Consider the following 20010-nt stretch of genomic DNA (forward strand, 5'->3'; position numbering starts at 1 on the left):
CATATAGTCTGGGGTGGGGATTTCAATGTAGTGCTGCAGGACGGGCTTGACAGGGCGATACACACATTAGAACCACATGTTAAGGCGAGAGAAATGATCCGTGATGTCATGGACGACTTACAGTTAGCGGATATGTGGAGGATTCGTCACCCAGGGGAGACGGTAGCGACACACATTAATGCAGCACACAGCAGCTGGTCTAGATTGGACTACTGGCTGGGCACGCAGGATATACTAGCATGGGTTACTCATATTAAACACCTACCACGAACGCTCTCAGATCACAACCCTGTGCTCCTAGAGGTCAATATCCCACATTATGAGCCACCACCCTTCACTTGGCGTTTCAATGCGGCAGCATTACGTGACCCATTATATGTAGACACCATACATAAGGCAATGGTAGAGTACTTTGAATTGAATTGCCCCACGACTGAGGACCCATGCCTGCTGTGGGAGGCCTTCAAGGCCACGATGCGGGGAGTGTGTATCAGTACGTCCACAGGTATCCTAAAGGACATAAGGCAACAGCTGCATACACGGGAAAGTGCCATACACAATTTGGAACAGAAATACACGCAGACGGGAGACACCAAGATATTGGGAGAAATACAGGCCCTGCTGGTGGAACATAGACAGTTTGCCACTGACGAACTGAAATATGTGTCCAAGCGTAAAATCGCCAGACTATATGGTGAAGGAGGCAGACCAGGCAGAGTTGCCGAAAAAATTTGCTCAGGACGTGCGCCCCAACACATAACATCCATACGTACTCATACGGGTGAGGTAGTCAGGGACATCAAGGGGATAACAAACGAATTTATGTTGTCTTATGATACACTTTATGAGGCACGGCCGTCACTCCCGCAGGAAGATTTGCTGTCTTACATGGCAGATGTGGAAATTGCATGGCTAGCTGATAGTCACAGGGAATACCTAGCTCGACCTGTCACTGTAGAAGAAGTCACTGATACTATTAAACGATTACCGAACGGCAAAGCGCCAGGGCCTGATGGCTTTGTGACAGAATTCTACAAGACGTTCGCGGACCTGCTAGCCCCACATTTAGTGAGACTTTATGGGGCAGCACACGAGGCCCAGACTCTACCACAGTCAATGAGGGAAGCAATGCTTATCGCGCTCTTAAAGCCGGGTTAGGAAGAGGATAGGTGCGACTCTTATCGCCCCCTCTCTCTGCTTAACGTGGATACGAAAATAATAGCGAGCCTACTGGCAGATAGGCTTAAACCGCTTATGCCCCTGTTGATTCGGCCTGACCAATCTGGCTTCATCCCGGATAGGTCCACTATGCACAACACGCGTACATTATTTGCATTAGCTCACTACCTGGCGCCAGAGATAAAAGCTGTGGCAGTACTACTGGATGCTGCTAAAGCGTTCGACACAATTGACTGGTCCTTCCTACACGCAGTGCTGTTACGTATGGGATTTCCCCCTATATTCATGGGTTGGATCTCCATGTTATACACAAACTTAACGGCACGAATTAGAATAAACAAATATGTTTCAGAGCCCATCCACATCTGTCGAGGCACTAGACAAGGGTGCCCGCTCTCGCCGATGCTGTTTGCCCTAATATTAGAACCCCTAGCTTGCAAAATCCGACAACACCATCATTATTCGGCCATACAACTACCCTCACGTCCCATACACATCTCGCTATATGCAGATGATATGGTGTTATAGGTAAAAAATCCAGAACAACACCTCAATCCGCTATTAAGGGAATACATAAAATTTGGACAACATTCAGGGTTACAAATCAATTGGGCTAAATCCCTTATTTTAGCACTGACGGACAGCACACACCAAACACCCTTGGACTATCCACTGGAATGGCAAGATGAACCGACGAAATATTTGGGAGTATGGTTTCATAGAGATCCCGAATTGGTCATCCGTACTAATTATGGCAGGACAATAGCGTCCCTAGAAGATAAAAGTTAAAAGATGGAATAAACTGCCTTTATCCCTGGCGGACAGGGCGGCGATAATTAAAATGGTACTTCTGCCGAAGTTCCTTTATCTGTTTAATAATATCCCAATAAAGCCCCCGGCGGAGGTATTCCGAAACATTAAAACACTGGTACTTAAATTACTCTGGGCGGGTAAGCAAGCCAGGCTGGGATTACACACTATGACACTGCCGTATGCTAAGGGGGGTTTCAAGGTCCCAGATTTCTATCTTTATTATCTGTGCGCTCAAGCGCAATTCGCACATTACTGGTACCACGAAATACCTTTCTTGACCCATATAGCTGTGGAGGCAGGAGATGCAGACCCTATCCCACTAGCTAGCATTCTACCGCACAAAAGGCCTAGACTGCACGAACATGATATTAATCCTGTTAACGCAACCACGGAAGCGTGGAGACTGCTGGGGAAAGCAGCAAACAGCTTACCACTTTACGCGCCTGCACTTCCGCTGGCTCATCACCCGGCCCTTTCGGTCACGCAGGAACAGGTTGTAATGGATTTGTTTCGATGGGCGGGGATGGACAGGCTAGGTGACCTATACGTCAACGGAGTCTTTCAGACGCTAGACAAATTGGAATATATCAGTAATCCAACACTACTATTTCGTTTTAATTACTACAGGCTGCAAAGGGCGATGGGGGAACACTTTCCTAATTACCCGAAAGAGCCCAAGGCACTGACACCTTTGCAATTGATACTCACCACGCCCAAGGCTTCACACCTGGTATCGAAATTATACACAAGCATCCAACAGGATATAGGAGGATATAGGAGGGAACACTGACGGGGTGAGGGAAAAATGGAATGCGGTATTGGATGTTCCACTTTCTGAGGATGAGTGGGCAACCACTTGCCAGCTCACTGGCATACTGACGCCAAACGGGAACTTACGAATCATCCACTATAAATACCTGCACCAGATGTATTATACGCCCCAGAGGCTGTTTAAATACGGTCTCAGGTAAGCAGAAGAATGCGGACTTCATGCATCTAGCGTGGCACTGCCGCAAGGTGGCTGGATACTGGGAACAGGTGATAGAAGTGCTAAACGAAATGCTTGGGTCTTCCCTAGAATGTAGAGCAAAGGTTTGTCTGTTGGGTGTTGTCCCACAACTGAGAGCGCAAAGGCGCTCTACTACTGGCCAAACGAAGGGTGTCTCTACATTGGAACAGTAGACGGGGACCAGGGGTCAAAAACTGGCTGGAAGATTTAACGTACTGCCGAAACACACTGACCACGTATGAGGAAGAGTTGCCGATCAGGTCGCCTCCCAGAGACTATTGGATATACCTGCATACCTACCTACAGGTACATGGCGCGACAGAGTCAGATGATGGTTAATGGCAAGATCTTTGACCACATGTACGAAATGGAGTACTAGACTGTCAAATGATGTTGAGGGGGGAGGATGCTGTGACACAGAGATCTTGATTATGGGGATTCATTTTGGTTTCTATTTGTTTTTGTTGTTATTTCAGTACAACTGTTGACATGCATGTCAGCGTTACAGCACTGCTTTATGTATAAAGGGCTTACATCCACAACGCCGCCGAGCGTCTGGATGTCGGCTGATGGGCCGTGTACACTGAGAATGTAAGTTATGGAATATACGCTTGTGCAGCCGGCCTGTTAAGGTTGTAGGCGTGGACACATGTATTATTTATCTGCAAAGTGCAAATAAACCTCTTACACCATAAAAAAAAAATAATAATTAAAAAAAAATTATATATTTCCAGTGCAGTGAGAACATTGTGGACTTAACAGTTAAGAGTCTTACAGTGCATACAGAATGTGGTGCACACAATAGCAATCAGATTTATAGGAAAACAATACACACACCAAGAATAAAGAAGTACCGTACCCAGAGGCCGCGACACATACAGAGGCCCAACTAAGACTGTCCTGCTTGAGACTGCAAAAGTGCATGGTCATACATTTTGCTCATGTTGTTTATTGAAAAACACTGGAAAATAAAAATGTGCAATTTACCCAGATAGATCAAAGCTTGCTGAATGTCGTTCATCACATTCTTGTAAAGTTCCTTTTGCCATTCATGTAAAAGCTTCCACTCTCCTTCAGAAAAGCCAGCAGCAACATCATAAAATGTAACTGGTGCCTGGAACAGAAAATTGTGCATGGCATGCTCAGAAATTCCATTCCATAAGTATTTCATATTCATGGGGAGAAGCAGATAAATAGGGTACCATTTGAAAATACACTGCAAAAATACATACAACAGTATTCGGAAAATTACTCAAAAAGTTCTGAATTAAATACCATTCAAAAGTAGATATGCAAATAAAATTTGACCATCACCCACTCTCATCATCAGGATGTCAATCAAATGTGCTAGAATAGTGAGGAATTGGTTTTAGCTGACTAAAAACAGTTTTAACTGTTATTGTTTGTGTAGACAGATATTTTTGTATTCGTAATTCTTTTGTTTTTCTAGTCCTCAGCAGCAAGAGTTTCAACAGCAAGGTAGAGGACGTGGTGTTCCAATTGATCAGAGTACTGGTGTTGAAGTGCTAACTTTGAAGAAGACCAACACCTGCCATGTCTGCAGCAGGTTAGGGCATTGGAAGCTTGAGTGTTAGTTTAATTATCATAACCTGGTTAATGGTAATCAGGTTAAGAATTGTGGATTTGTGCATTCACAGGGAAAGAACATGGTCCAAACACAGCAGGTGCAGACACAGAGAATTAAAAATCCCAATGTGCCCCCAAGCTCAAGTGATGCAGGTTCCACAAGCCCCCATGCCTCAACAAAATGTCAGTATCCATAGATTCATTGCAAATCGTATTCCCATTGCAACACTAATCCCTTAGTAGATCGGGGTACGTCTCAACAGTACTCCCCGATTCAGGCAGATGATGAACTTAGCTCAGACCTGTCACAATGACGTGGTTTGAGAGGGGAGGAGGATTGCATACTTGGTACAGATTTAGAGGTTGACTGGAGTGGTCCATACGTTACTGGTGAGGTAAATGGAAATTCTATCTCATTTCTCGTCACCACTGGTGTTTCTTGCTCTACTGTGAGAACAGCAGAGGTTCCCAAACTAACCCTTTCGCGAAAAAGAATCCAAGTTGTAGGAGTCACAAACCAACAACTAACTAGTTCAGTTTTAGAAGCAGTACCAGTCACGATAGGGTGCATTGAGTACGATCTCCGATTTGTGGTGTGTGAGCACAAGTCCTGTAAATCTGCTTGGACAAGATCTTTTGTGCACGATGAATTGTTCATTTACTTTACCCCAAATTTTATTGAGAGCCAGACTCGTAATGAAGACGATGCCTTTAAACTTGTCAGACAGAGATCAGAAATTGGATTGTTCCTAATGTTGACAAAAGACAATTTGCTCCCAGAATGGAGCGACACAGTGCTACCTAGAGTCTGGGACTTTTCAGGTAAACACATCAGACTTATCAAAGGTGTTAAACCAGTCCGCATTACAGTGAAGCCGAATGCTGAGTACCTGAGAAACCCACAATATAATCTGACCCCTCAATGATTTAACAAAACATTCTAAAAAAGATTATGGGGAGTACACGAAACTCACCCATCATCGGTTTGCAGAAGCCCAATGGGAAGTACCACATTGTCCGAAATTTGTAAAGGTGAATGCCATAGTTGTTCCTTGTTGTACTGTGGTATTGAATCCAGCTATGATTTTGTTTCAGATTCCATGTGAGGTCGAGTCCATCCATCTTTAATAAGATACTCAAAAAGTTTATAGAGTATTTAGTGACGCCCTATCACTCAGTCCTAGTCCAGTACAATTGCGACCTATTTGTGGGACTGAATAGGCAGGAGGCTTGCAAGCAAACGAGACACAACTGCGCTCTTGAACCACTTATATGAAAATAGACAAAGTGTCCCTGAACAAATTGCAGTTTTTTAAGAAAGAAGTTCTGTACTTAGGGCATCACATTGAGAAAGGAGGAAGGAAAGTGTCACAAGAGGAAATCTAGGCAATTCTGAAAATGAATCCGCCAACAACACAGAGAGAAACCAGAATGTTCTTGGGAATGGTGGGCTACTGTTGACACTAAATTCTCAACTTTGCCATGTTGTCAAGCCTTTACAGTGGCTGACACACAAAGACGTGTCAGACCACGTATCATGGGATAACAGCTGCATGCATGCCTTCTCAGAGCTGAGCGAATGTTTCTGCCATGCCCCAGTACTGGGAATGTCTGATTATAATAAATGTTTTACTTTGTTTTTCAGTGAAAGAGAAGGAGTGCTCTTTCAGTGCTAACTCTGATGCACAGGAATGCTCGCAGACATGTTGCATAATTTTCTTGACACGTTTGACCTCATAGCTGTTACCTTTGCCCAGCTGCTTTAAAGCTGTTGCCTCCACAAGCATTAGCATTGAACAGTGCTGGAGCATTACAATGGGTCATCCCTTCACAGTTTTTGACCCCCACTCAGTTCAAGTGTTGTTAACTCGTACTCAAACATAGCACCTTACCAGCAGTCAGCATACCAAGAATGAGCAAGTGATTCTTGTAGCTGAAAACCTTACCCACAAAAGGTGTCCAGTACTGAACCCCCACTATATTATTGCTCCTTCCTGGAAACGAAGGAGTGGAGCATGACTGCCTTGATGATACTGAATTATTCACAAAACTAAGGCCTGACATACCAGATTTGTCACTACCTCAATCAGATTATGTGCTGTTTGATGATGGCTCTTACCTACAAGATCATGAAGGAAAACTGATAGCCTCCTAGGCAGTCTGCAGGGCAATACTGGCCATAGCATGCACCAGGAGTTTTTGCTGTGTTTGTTACTGAGGACCGGTTTTGGGGCAGTGCTGCAATATGGGCCACATGTAACAAAAGCGGCAGCAGTGTAAAGGAGGGCTGAGGTTCTAAATAGCCCACCCCTCCCAGGAGCCGGTCTAGCAGAGCTGGCTTCCATTCCCTGTCCAGGCGTGACATTCTGTACTGTCTCAAGTGGGGTTGAAGCCTCCTGACTTCAAGGAGTATTTTCATCGCAAGTGAAAGAATTGATTGCTCTTACTAGGGTATGCTGCCGAGTTTCGAACCAGCTGAGAGCGAAAATATTCACTGAAACTCAGTATGGATTTGGTGCGTTGCATGACTGAGTAGTTATGGTTCCAACGCAGATTCATGGCTTCTTCGGGGTCATCAGTCCAAATTGTTGTGGTGAGGTGTACCACTCATAGGTAAGACGCAGACTATGTGACTGTGGGAAATAGAGACGCTGGTGAGTCAGCAAAGTTTTGTGCACTGAATTCATGCACCTTTAGTGGGGAGTACGTCAATCAAAATTCAGATGATATAAATCGCAATCTGTTGTTGTCCACAGTTGATACTTGGGAGGAAGTAAAGAAATTGCAGAAGAAATTCCCGAAGCAGAACAGCAAGGTTGAGTCAGAGCAGGTTGTGTCAAAAGAGCCGAGGATAACATTTGGGTTTCAGGAGATGGAAGACCTGAACTATCAGATAACTTCTTACTTTCAATGGTGACACATTTTCATGGTCCTGCACATGTAGGGAGGGACGCCATGATGCACTTTTTTAAGCAGACGTGGTTTAACCCCAGATTCAGATGTGATGTGTGTGCCAACAGCAGACTATAGGCAGAAGAACAGCAATAACAATGAGTCATATAGGGAGATCAGGAGGTCCCTTTAACAAGATGGAACGGGACTTCATTGAGCTGCCAGTGTGCGATGGGTTGAGCTATGTCTTAGTGATTGTTTGCATCTTTTAACAGTGAGTTGAAGCTTACCAGACTAGAAGAAATGACAGTATACCAGTAGCAAAGCAGTTGTTGAGGGAGTTAATTTAGCATTTTAGCTTCCCGACTTCTTTGGAGTCAGACTGAGGAACTCATTTCAATAAGAAGAGGTTATGTGCAGCATTATAAGTCGAACAGAGACTCCACTGCAATTACTGACCCGAGGCTTCTCGAATGGTGGTCATTTAAACAACACTTTGAAATTCAGGTTGGTTAAAGTGTGTGCTTCGACATCTCTGAAATGGCCTAATGCTTTGCCCTTATACTGATTGGTCTATGCAGTAGTCCAGCTAGGAGGACAGGCTTGTCGCCCCATGAAATCATCATAGAGAAAGCAACAAGACTGCCAGCAGTTCCTGCAAATGCGCTTGTTAACATTACAGATCACATTATTCTTGATTACTGCAAAGGATTGGCTGATGTGGTGTGTTCTGCGTTTCACCAGGTTGTAGAGGATACAGCCCCGTTTCAAGAGGAGCAGTGTCATGACATGGGTGCCGGTGACTGGGTAATGGTGAAGAAGCCCATCCGCAAGTCATGCTTGGAGTCTTGGTGGCGTGGGCCATACCAGGTGATTTTGGTCACCACAACTGCTGTGAAATACAGAGGTCTCCCTAATTGGATAGATGCTGCCCATACTTACAGAGTCCCATGTGACCTTGATCATACATCATCTTTTCGGATTTGCCACTGGTTACAGTGCAACAGAGGGAGAAGGTTAATCAAGTTGTTGGGGGATCAGCAAGAAGCTGGGACAGCACTCGTTTGACCTGAGGGGGGTCTGAGACTGTCAACAGTTGAAGTCGGACAGAAGGGTCTCATCCAGTAGTGTTGACTGCACCAGATTCAGACCCTGGCGAAGGGCCTAGCGCAGCATGAGTTGTGTCTGGAGAACGGTGGCCAAGGAGACAAAAGAGAGGGCGGCGTTTTTTCTCTGAAGTGCACATTCCACACACTGTGCCTGAAGATACTGAGGAAGTTGGCCAAAGTGACAGTGGTAAAGAGGGGCCAACAGTAAGGACTTCAAAGAGAGCAAGGGTACCCTGTCGAAGGAACTGTTCACCTGAATGGACTTACCTAATAGTCAAAGATTGGGAGAGAACATTTAATACCGTTTGCAATAACAATTCACATTCAACTAAGCCTCCTTGAACTGAACTTTTGGGACTGAACTGAGTTTTGAAATTGCATTACCACTGAACAGACTGAATCAATTATTTCTGGAAGCGATCATTAGTGAGTATTAACTGCATTTGTTAGAGACAAGCTTAACAAGACATTTGAACTTTGCTTTCCTGTTTGTGCTAGTGAAAACTAACTGAAAGAACTGTGTTGCAATATCCTAGCTAACGGTTTGTCAATAAAGGACTTATAGACCCTAACACAAACTCTATTAGACGCAAATGCATATGTGCAGGTGTATTTGCTGTTGCAATAATAGTGCTAGGTGTTTTGCTTATTATTTTTAATTTACCCCATCACTTACATGTAGAAGAGCCTAAGACTACACATGGCCCGCAAGTGCAATTTCCTACTAACAATAGCTTACTTGAAATAGATGAGAAACAGTTACATGTAGATGCTTCTAAAGGAGATTACTAATAACATGTTTATTCAAAACTGCTTTAAGAATATGTTGACACTATGAATGCCAAGGATTGCTACATATATATGCAATTACCTGCAAATGAGGGGATAACATATCATCACCTCCCTTTAACATATTGATCTACCTGTAATTTATTGATGAGCTTGTTCTATGGGAAAGGACATTTTCAATACTTTTACTCAAATCATGGCTTGGTTCTTTCTGAAGTTCCTGTGACGAAGCACTTGTACAGACAGCCTGATGCTAAAAATGCTGAGATAATGGGAACATTTCTTTAGACCCACCCTGAACCTGGACATGGCTTAGGCACATAGACACAACGTAGATTGTTTACTAACATGTAGAGAAGAAATTCATAGATTCGAAAGAAGAGACATCCTGGCTAAAGCAATCATTCAGAAGTGCCCAGAGGGCTAAAGACGAAAATGAACACAGAATAGTGGGAAACATGGCAGCATTAGCTTTAGATTGGCAACATAAAGAAAAATTATGCATTTTCATTAGAAAATTCACAACTGAGACAAATTTCGTAGGGACTAGTGAACGTGAAGATATATCTGAAGTTTGTGGAAATTGGAGTTTATATTTAGATGGAGGAGATCCTGTTTTTCCTGGAGTCTATTACATTTGTGGGAACGGTGTTTTTTAAATGTTACCCAAAAGATGGCATAGAACATGTTACATGGGGATAGTTTTTCCGAAAATGTATCATGTGGGACAACCTGATGGCCCAACAAGGGAGCAACACTTGAGAACAAAAGGAGGTGCTAGTGCTAGTGAAATTGTAGGAGACCTTTTTAGGTCTCGCCTGAGCCAGCACATGCACTGCCCTGCAAAACATTTAGTATTGGGGTTTTACAAGTGCTACCAGAGGCTTTTGCTGGCCTCAAGCTGGAGGTAACGCGCGTGTGCACGCGCGCAGCCGCCATCTGTCTTTTCTACGTCACGGGTAATTAAGTGCATCGCGATCGTGATCACTTTCACTTTCGGCGCCCGTGTGGCAAAAGCTTTTCGCACGCGCTTGTTATTTATTTCTACCCTGTCTGTCTGGTTCAAAGACCTTCAGCTATGATCTACAGGTTTTCCTCCACAAGCAATGTTCGCTTATCAAAAGTAGCCGGCATTCCGGGACAGGGAGTTAAGTTTTACGCCACTTCCGGCATGTGGTTTTAAAGTGTCTTGCTTGTGAGACTCTTGCGGTACTAAAGCAAATCAGCTGTCCAGTATGTCATAATGTACTTGTTGAAATTCACTACATACACTCCTGTACGGTACTATCTGTGCTTCACCTTCAATATGAATGCCATAAACTGTCCATTTATCCTTGGCCCTTCCTAGATGTATATCTTCTCCAACGAGCTTATTATAAACCCATCGGCTGAAGTAAAGCTTAAGGTACTTGAAAAGAGATATTTTTTTCAACAAATTTGGAAGAGAGAAGGTTAGTCTTTTGTTTGTTTCAAGGAAACGCAGGCCTGCGTGCTGACGTCACCACGTGAGGGTAATCCACATTGTTTCTGTTGTCATGGGCGCCTGCCTCAGCCTTCTGCTGTGACTGCCCTGCTGACTTCTGGCCTTAGTCGGATGGGATGGGGTGGGTGGGGTAGACAGGGTGCTGCTGCGCCGCACGCCATCTCATTAAGCTTCAGGATTTAACAGCTGTTGTAGTATATGTGCCTCCTCTTTGCTGTGTTAGGGTGTGCCCTCAGTGCTGATGTGCTGTCAGTTGGTCTTTGCCATCTTTAGGACAGTCTGAAGTGACATCTCTTTGCAGTGCTATGCAGTTCTGTTCCTAGTGTGTCCGAGAAAGCTCTGACGACCCTGGTGAAGTTCAGTGGCCGCACGCGATAGTCTTTCTCCTCTCCATCCTCCTCTCTGCACTGCAAATCTGCGTTGTTGTTCGTGGCTGCAATGGGTTCCCAGTCCGGCCGACTGTGCTGTTTCTCGTTGAATTTCCCTTTTTGTTCTGTGTGTGTCCGTGACTGCTGGTAGTTGCTATGATCGTCGCTTTCTCTTCCTGCCTTCTGCAAACAGTGGATGTATCCGCGATTACTGTTGTCATTTTTGTGCGTGTGGCTCTTTGCGTTTAATTTTTCGACAACGCACCCTAAGCATTGTTCACTACTCTGGCCTGGGTAGCCGTGTGCTGTTGTGTCTCTGCGCCTCGTTCACTAGCTAGGGGTTCTAGTTCTGTAATTGAGTGTTCTAGATGTTACTGTGCTGTCAGTAGTATCAATCTTCTTCTTCCGCTCGCTGCAGTAAGACTAATGAGCATGTCCTGTTCCCTTTAGGGCCTCCTTTCCATAATCCACCTCACTTAGCTCTAATGACACAGCATATGTTGCTTGTCATGCACGACAGTGCTGCTCAGCTTTCGATTTACCTTTGAACTGCCCCCACCACCCTTAAGTTCTTGCTGTTGCTCCTTGAAGTCTATATAGAGCGGAGTCAATGTGATGGGTATCGCAGTCACCCATGTTTCTTCGTGAGTGGATTAAGGAAGAGCAAATATCTGTCTGGCTACACATGAATTCTCATCCAGCCCCGGGTGCAACATTTGTCGATCCAAAGGCTGCTGTGATGCACCCACCCTAACTAGTTCCTGGTATTTAGGTACCATCTAAGGAACCATGTCTGCCTATGGCTTTTGGCCGGAGTCTGTCCATTCAACATGTACCAAAACTTGTATTGCTCAAGAAGGTGAGTAGCACAGCAGTGCAGTTACCGTTAGGGTTGTGCCAAGGCGTGCCGTTCAGTTAAACTGTAATATATTTTGTTTAAAACATATGATTTGCATTCCAGCCACCTCTTTAAACTCCACAAAAACCATTTTTATTGCAATTACAGGTCTTACATGTTTCTTCTCTCTAAAACTGTATATATGATGAAGTGTTCAATTCTACCAAACCCATCACAATAAAATACATTCTGGGGTTGCAGTGGCTGGACCCTCCTTGCCAGTGTTCTTTTTAACCTCCTTTATCCAAATAATGTCTGAGCTTGTTTTGCTGGGAGTACCTCATGTGTCTCTTAAGTAGCCAGTAGAGCAACTGGCTGGGTTAAAGAACCTGGCTCATAAATAATGGCAGCTTGTGTTTTTTTTATGCAAGAAAATGCACTGTCATCAGGATGCCAGATAACCATTGCAGTGTAGTTTATCATTCTTTTTTGTGCATGAGATTGATCATATCATTGATGCGATTGTTCATGAATTGATATGGTAATTTCTCAGCTTGGAGACATCTTGTCCTGGAAGTCTTTCAGTTAGGTGGTCCGAGAGTGTTAAGAATGACTCGATGGCTCTTCTTAAATTTGAGGGGTGTTGGGGAGGACCCGTTGGATACAGGAATGTTGTTTCAGGTCCTGGTTGCATAGATGGAAAAGTCCTGCAGTCTTGTTTTTTTAAACTCTTCTTTGTAGTCAATGGTTTCTTGGCTGTGGGTATACAGAGAACGACCAGAGATGGGGAGTCTTTCAGTGAGATAAGCAAGGGTGCTAGTCGTAATTACTTTGTAAATGATGCTACTGGTTGTGATGATGGAATCCAGTGGAATGGGGGGGGATGTGCCCTGGATGAGACTTGCTATGTAAGATTCCCTTAAGTGATGCCAATTGGAATGGGGTGATGTGTCCTGGAATAAGCTTGTAGAGTAAAATTCCCGTAAGTTGTAGCACTGTGGAGCCTTGGAGGCTACGTAGAAGCGTGTTAGCATCCTCCAGATGCAAGACTGTGAGGGCTTGAACAGCAGTTTTGAAGGTGCTTTCTAGAAGAAACAGTTTCACTTACTTAGGAGAGAGCACTGGGATCAAGTCATCTCTGTAAAATGTGTACTGCTCTGAGTGGGGGCTCCATCTTAGATCAGTACATAAAAATAAAACAAGCATTGGCATAGCCAATAGGTCTCACCTTTGGGACCTTATAAGTGTTTAGCTATGCAACAGTTATTGTTGCACCAAGGATGTTGTGCTGCATAACTAAATACTTATAAGGTCCGAAAAGCGAGACCTATTGGCTATGTCAATGCTTGTTGGTGCTTGTATTCTATCTGTAGGAGTAATACTCAACTCACAAAAGATTAAAAAGCTTTCCACTGTAGTGATAAACTATCTACTAGTACAGCTGGAGGATTTTTAGTTATAGATACAGAAATGGTTGCCATCAGATCAATGGTTTTACAGGATTGACTTGCATTAGACGTCCTTCTCACAAAAGAGGGTGGCGTCTGCCAGATGTTAAAAGTTCAACAATGTTGTACTTACATTCCAGACCAGAGTAAAGCCCTGAAGAAATATATTAGCAACATTACTGAACTGAAGAAAAATTTGAAAGGGTTGACAGCAACAGGTGCTTGGGAAGCAATAGGGAATTGATTTTCTGCTATAAACAGATGGTTTGGAAACCTACGGAGTGGAATTGTTGGAAGCATCTAAACCCTTAGTAATAATTGCTCTTTGTGTATTATGCCTGATCGTGATCTCAAAGGTACACAAACATGTACAAAGAAGGGAGTGAAGAGAAAGAGAGCAGATTTGGAACTGGAGGACAAACAGAGTAAATACTATGATGACATGGAATTACTGTAGGATTCCAGGAGAGAGATTATGAAAACAACCAGAATGTGATTTGTTCATCTGATAAGAGATTGATTTGATAGCTTGATTCACCATCAGAGGGGGGATTGCCATCCTTTATACGTCATAGACACTTAAGAAACTCATTGTATGAAAGTACACTTAGAACCTGATTCATGTATGATTTCACAAATGAATGTAAGTGGAGCACTTGACATTATTAAAGAGTACCTTTAGTGTAGGGTTAGAGAACTTTCTCACATAAATGTCAGTCCATCATTTTTTTTAAACCTTTATTTTTCCTTTTTTACAAACAGTTAAATCAATATAGGCTGACTGCCAGGAAAATGTTTACGGTTGGGTGAGATCCACAACAAAGAGCAAAGTTATAAAAACAGTACATGGTCACTATCAGCTTTACCCATCATTCGACAACACTGAGCATGTCATGAGAGCATCAGAATCTCAACAAGCGTCCTCTTCAGCAGAACGTCGACTAGCATTCGTGTCATGCGGATCGCTCAAGTACACCTCAGGGATTAAAAACATGTGGCATAACTTCCTCCAAGTCTTGAGATCCTCTTTTAGCTTCTCATCCCTTCTACTAGTTTTCATATGACCCCCTCTGCCAGAGACCACTCACGCACATCCCTCATCCAGTCATCCAGAGAGGGGGAACGCTTCCCCATCCAGGTTATTGCTACCGGGCGCTTAGCTAGCACCAAGAGGGGTTGAAATAATTTATACTCCAAATTGCGTTTCTTGGACTTCGTAACATGTCCGAGTAGACAATGCAGTGGGATTGTCTGTACCCCTTTACACCGATTCCACCACCCAAGTCCAGAAGCTGTGTACTTCAGTGTAGCCCCATGCCAGGTGCAGAAAATCTGCCCCCGCAGCACCCCGCCGTGATCACACATCCGAGCGGGAAGGGTCGGTGCGGCTCTGGCTCATTGGGGTCATATATGTGCGATCTAAGTAGTTGAAATGTATCAACTTGAAGCGTGCATTGCAGAACGCTGTGCGAGTGAATTTGCTTATCGCTTTCTACTTTCACCATGCCCAGCAGGCCCTAGGTGGAGGACCCACAGTATCTGCTCTCATAGCACTGCAAAAGAGGGAAATGAGCCGACAACCGGAGCCAAAGGTAAGCATTATGTCCGGCGTATTATGTCTGCCGTTTGCGTTGTTGGCGGGACATTTGGATATGTTAACCACATCACCCTGGACAGGTCTGCGAGTCCGGCATACTGGAGAACCTGCCCTGACCCAGCCCAAAACAGTCATAAGCCTGCTCATATGAGATTAAAGTTTTGTTTGGGTACAGATCTGCCAATACCTGACAAACCCCATACATGCTTGAAATGACATCCCATCCATTATTTGACATCCTATCCATTATTTTCCGCACTGGTGTAAGAATCCATATGGGAAGATCCCTATGGAATGGCGTGTGTTTTAGTATGCGTTCTACAAATGACTGCCATGTTATTTGCAGTCTGATTGACCACATAGGGCATGTCATCGGAGATACCGGCACCCTCCTTTAGAGCCGTTTGGAGTCTAGCCAGCTGGACTTGGCCCCTCAGAAGTCATTTTTCTCAGTTGTGTCATGCATCTAGCCACTGGACCGCATGTTGCAACTGAGCTGCATAGTAGTATTAATCCATCCTGGGGGTTCTCAGTCTGACTTCCTCGTACTGCTGTGTCAATGTGTGCATGGCTACTCTACTACAACAACAACTTCCCAAAACAGAGAGACGCCAACACTAAGTTCAGTTACTTAAATATACGCACGGGAATGTTACACATCGAGTTCTGGAGCGCGTATAGACAAGGCAGTAGTAACACCACCTTAGAGACCGCAAGCCTACCCATAAGGGAGAGAGTCAGGGAGCTCCAAAAAGCCACTGAATCCTTATACCACCCCGGGCACATTAAGGTGTAGGGATTACAAGTCGTCATGCATCACCTGTACTCCTAGATATCTAAAATGTGCTGTTTCTCATCACAGCCAAAGACTCAGAAGACACCCCAGCGGCAACGCAGAGAATTCAGTCAGAGCGAGCAGAAGAGACTTATGCTTGTTTAGCCGCAAACCGGAGTATGCCCAGGAGCTGTAATAGCCTAGGTATTGCATCACGAGGGGATGAGATATAGAACAGAGCATCATCCATGTATAATAAGATTGCCTGCGGGCTCCCCCCAATATGCATGTCTCAACCATCAAGATTTATACGTGCCCAAACTGCGAGTGGTTCAATGTTCAGCACAAAGAGCAGTGGTGATAGTGGGCAGCCATGGCGCTTTCGTCGCCCCAGTGGCCACATCTCCGACCGGCACAAGCCCACCAATACCCAAGCCAGTATAGAAAACTTTGACCTATTCGCAAAACCGCGGGCCAAAATCAGAGGACCTCAACACTTCCTGTAAATACCCTGAGTCAAGGGTATCAAACGATTTCCAGAGGTCCGCGGCCACTAGTGCCAATTCTTCATTCAAGCCCTGAACCTTGTGCATAATGTGTGTTAAACGCCTTATGTACAGGCCCGTGTTGCGAACAGGTATAAACCCACATTGATCTTCATGTATTAAGGTATTAAGAGGGGCATATGTGGAGACAGATGCCTTGCCAGTATTTTACACAATATTTTGATATCATAATTGATTGTGGTTACTGGGCGATTATGTCTTACCATAATTTAAGTGCGATTATTAAAGAACCATCTTTTTTTAGTATAAATATGCTCACCATAGGGATGAAAAGTGGCTTTCCTAATGTGTGTGCTACTGCACATGAATAACTTCCAATGAATTGAAAATGTGATCGAAACCATCCTCATACATGTAGTAAATAATCTTACTAGAAAATATATTAGATTTATGTAATGTATGCCTTAATATTCCATAGATTTGATTTGAATGGGGTTCTCAGTCATACTTACAGCTGAATATTCGAATGCCTTATTGAATATTACATATAGTATGAAACCTATAGCATTAGAAACATACACTGTATGTATGTATGTATGTTTTTAAGCTTGTATTGCGCGCAGCTACCCCCAACGGGGGTGTCCCGGCGCTTGTGGATACAGTGAAAGGTGAAGGCAAGTTGGAGTTGTCAACCTCTAGTTTGCTAAGGGAGGCTGAAGAGCCAAGTCTTCAGAGCCTTCCGGAAGTTGAGTTCCGATTTGGCTTTTCTGGTATGATCAGGCATGGAGTTTCATAGGGTTGCAGCTTTGACGGAAAAGGACCGTCCTCCAATCCTGGATTTAGAGAAAAGGGGGATGACAAGGCATTCACGATGATTGGATCTTAGGGTCCTGGACTGATGGTATTTGCGAACTCTCTTCTTTAGGTATTGTGGGCCAATGTCATTAAGTGCTCTGAATGCAAGAGTTAGTGCCTTAAATTCAGATTTCACGGGCAGCCAGTGGAGACTACGCAAATGTGGAGATATGTGATGTCTTAGAGGGATGTTCCTAATGAGCCTGGCTGCAGCGTTCTGCACTGTTTGCAGTTTTCTAAGCAGGTATGCTGGCAGCCCTAAGTACAAACTGTTTGCATAATCAAGTTGTGATGTGATCACCGCATGGACTATTGTTTTCCTGCAATCCATTGGTAGAAAATAGAGGAATCTCCGGAGGGCCTTCATTTTCCAGAAGCAGGACGAGGAAACCTGGACTATCTGGGTCTTACATGACAGGAAGGTATCTAGCTTGAACCCTAGGCTCCTCGCAGATGAGACTGGAAGGGGGGTTGAGTTCTGTGGGCCACCAGAGATCTGATAGTGGGGGTGAGGGCTGGTTGAAAAATAGCACCTCCGTTTTTTCTGTGTTCAGCTTTAGGCAGTTAGCTGTCATCCACTCTGAGATGTCCATGAGACACTGCCTTAAGTTTGAAAATGGGGCCTCAGAACGATCTTGGAAGGAAAACACGAGCTGCATGTCATCAGCATATGAGATAACATCAACACTGCGTTGCTCTATCAGAGTAGCAAGGGGGGCGAGGAAGACATTAAAAAGGGTTGGGCTAATTGCCAAACCCTGAGGGACTCCACATATCAGGGGGCGCGAGTGAGAGGTGTGGGGATGCAGCCGGGATTTCTGGGAGCGGCCACCCAGGAAGGAGCTGAACCAAGCTAAAGTGGTCCCTGTTACTCCTAACTGTTGAAGCCTGTCTAAAAGGATCTTATGAGAGACTGTGTCAAATGCTGCCGAGAGATCCAATAATACCAGCAATGCACAGTTCCCTTTATCCATAGTCTCCCTGACAGTTTCTACTACTTCAGGTAGTGCTGTCTCCGTACTGTATCCTGCTCTGAATCCCAACTGGGTGTCGTGGAGTAGTTTATTGGATTCGAGGAATGAGGATAATTGCTTTTGCGCTTTCTTTTCAAGAATCTTAGCAGGTGCTGGCAGGAGGGAGATAGGTCTAAAAAATTTCAGAACTGTGGGGTCTGCGTTCTCCTTTTTGAGTATTGGTTGGACAATAGCAGTATTCCAGCTAGATGGATATATGCCAGTTTCCAATGAGGTGTTCCAGAGTTGGTTTAAGGTAGGGTTAAGCAGAGGTGCTAATATTTTAAAAAACCTGGGTGGGCAGGGATCGAGTGGGGACCTGGATTTAGTTTTTTCCAACTGCTTGAGGGATGTGACCAAATCAAAGGAGCTAAATACAGACCATGTTGTTGTGGGGGAGGGGGGTGCGAAGTAATGGCGTGATAGGTGGTTCCTTCACCAGAAAGGCTGCATAGATGTCTTGGATCTTCTCCTGGAAGAACACCGAGAGATTCTCACAAAGTGTGGCAGAGGGGACAACATTACTTTTCAATGTCTCTGGTTTAAGGAAACCCTGGACAATTTAAACAAGCATTTGCAATGCAATAGGTCTCGCATTAGGAAAGTTTGAGCTATTGGTCTTGTAAATGACAAATTTTTTATTCATGTGTTGGTTTTGAAAATAGCGAAATTAATAGCTTTGACATTTATAATGCCAATACTTTTATCTTTTGCAAATGTAACACCTATAGCATTTGTAATGAAACATGTTTTGTATTTACGTGACTTAGATGTATTGATATTACAAAAAACAATGGCTTTTAATTTTTTTAAATAATTAATACTTAAATCAAAGTTATTGTAATTTATAATGGCAATAGCTTAAACTTTTGTAAATAACCTTTGTGAAGATTATGTTCAGTGTATTTTATTGTGACGAAAATCCAAAAACAGAAGTGAAATATTAACATCTTTTAGTGACATTTGTAATAAAGCTTGAAACATTGAGAGAAAATATTTGAACCAGGTGGTGGCGCTGAGTGATGTTGTGGTGGCGAGGAGTGATGCTGTGGCGTTCAGTGATGCTTTGGTAGCGCATAGTGATGTTGTGGTGCCCCTGAGTGATGCTGTGGTGCCCCTGAGTGATGCTGTGGTGGTGCGATAGATAGATAGAGTGAGGGCGATAGATAGCTAGAGGGAGGGCGAAAGATAGATAGAGTGAGGGCGATAGATAGCTAGAGGGAGGGCGAAAGATAGATAGAGTGAGGGCGATAGATCGATAGAGTGAGGGCGATAGATCGATAGAGTGAGGGCGATAGATAGATAGAGTGAGGGCGATAGATAGATAGAGTGAGGGCGATAGATAGATAGAGTGAGGGCGATAGATAGATAGAGTGAGGGCGATAGATAGAGTGAGGGCGATAGTTAGATAGAGTGAGGGCGATAGTTAGATAGAGTGAGGGCGATAGATGTGTGTGGTTGTGTGTGTGTGTGTGTGGTTGTGTGTGTGTGTGTGTGGTTGTGTGTGTGTGGTTGTGTGTGTGTGTGGTTGTGTGTGTGTGTGGTTGTGTGTGGTTGTGTGTGTGTGGTTGTGTGTGTGTGTGGTTGTGTGTGTGTGTGGTTGTGTGTGTGTGTGGTTGTGTGTGTGTGTGTGGTTGTGTGTGTGTGGTTGTGTGTGTGGTTGTGTGTGTGGTTGTGTGTGTGTGGTTGTGGTTGTGTGTGTGTGTGTGTGTGTGGTTGTGTGTGTGTGGTTGTGTGTGTGTGTGGTTG

At 44.2% G+C, this 20010-nt stretch overlaps 1 protein-coding gene across 2 annotated transcripts in view; it reads right to left on the bottom strand.

Moving 5' to 3' along the window:
* Positions 1 to 20010, bottom strand: part of LOC144823533 (uncharacterized) — a 266304-nt gene that overhangs the window by 204730 nt on the left and 41564 nt on the right. For both annotated transcript variants that reach the window (XM_078682131.1, XM_078682130.1), the window contains exon 2: positions 3989 to 4115. In XM_078682131.1, the coding sequence (XP_078538257.1) occupies positions 3989 to 4115 (127 nt within the window). The remainder of the gene's footprint in view (positions 1 to 3988; positions 4116 to 20010) is intronic.

The sequence above is a fragment of the Lissotriton helveticus genome, chromosome 3_1 (genome assembly GCF_964261635.1).
Source record: "Lissotriton helveticus chromosome 3_1, aLisHel1.1, whole genome shotgun sequence".
Taxonomy (NCBI): Eukaryota; Metazoa; Chordata; class Amphibia; order Caudata; family Salamandridae; genus Lissotriton; species Lissotriton helveticus.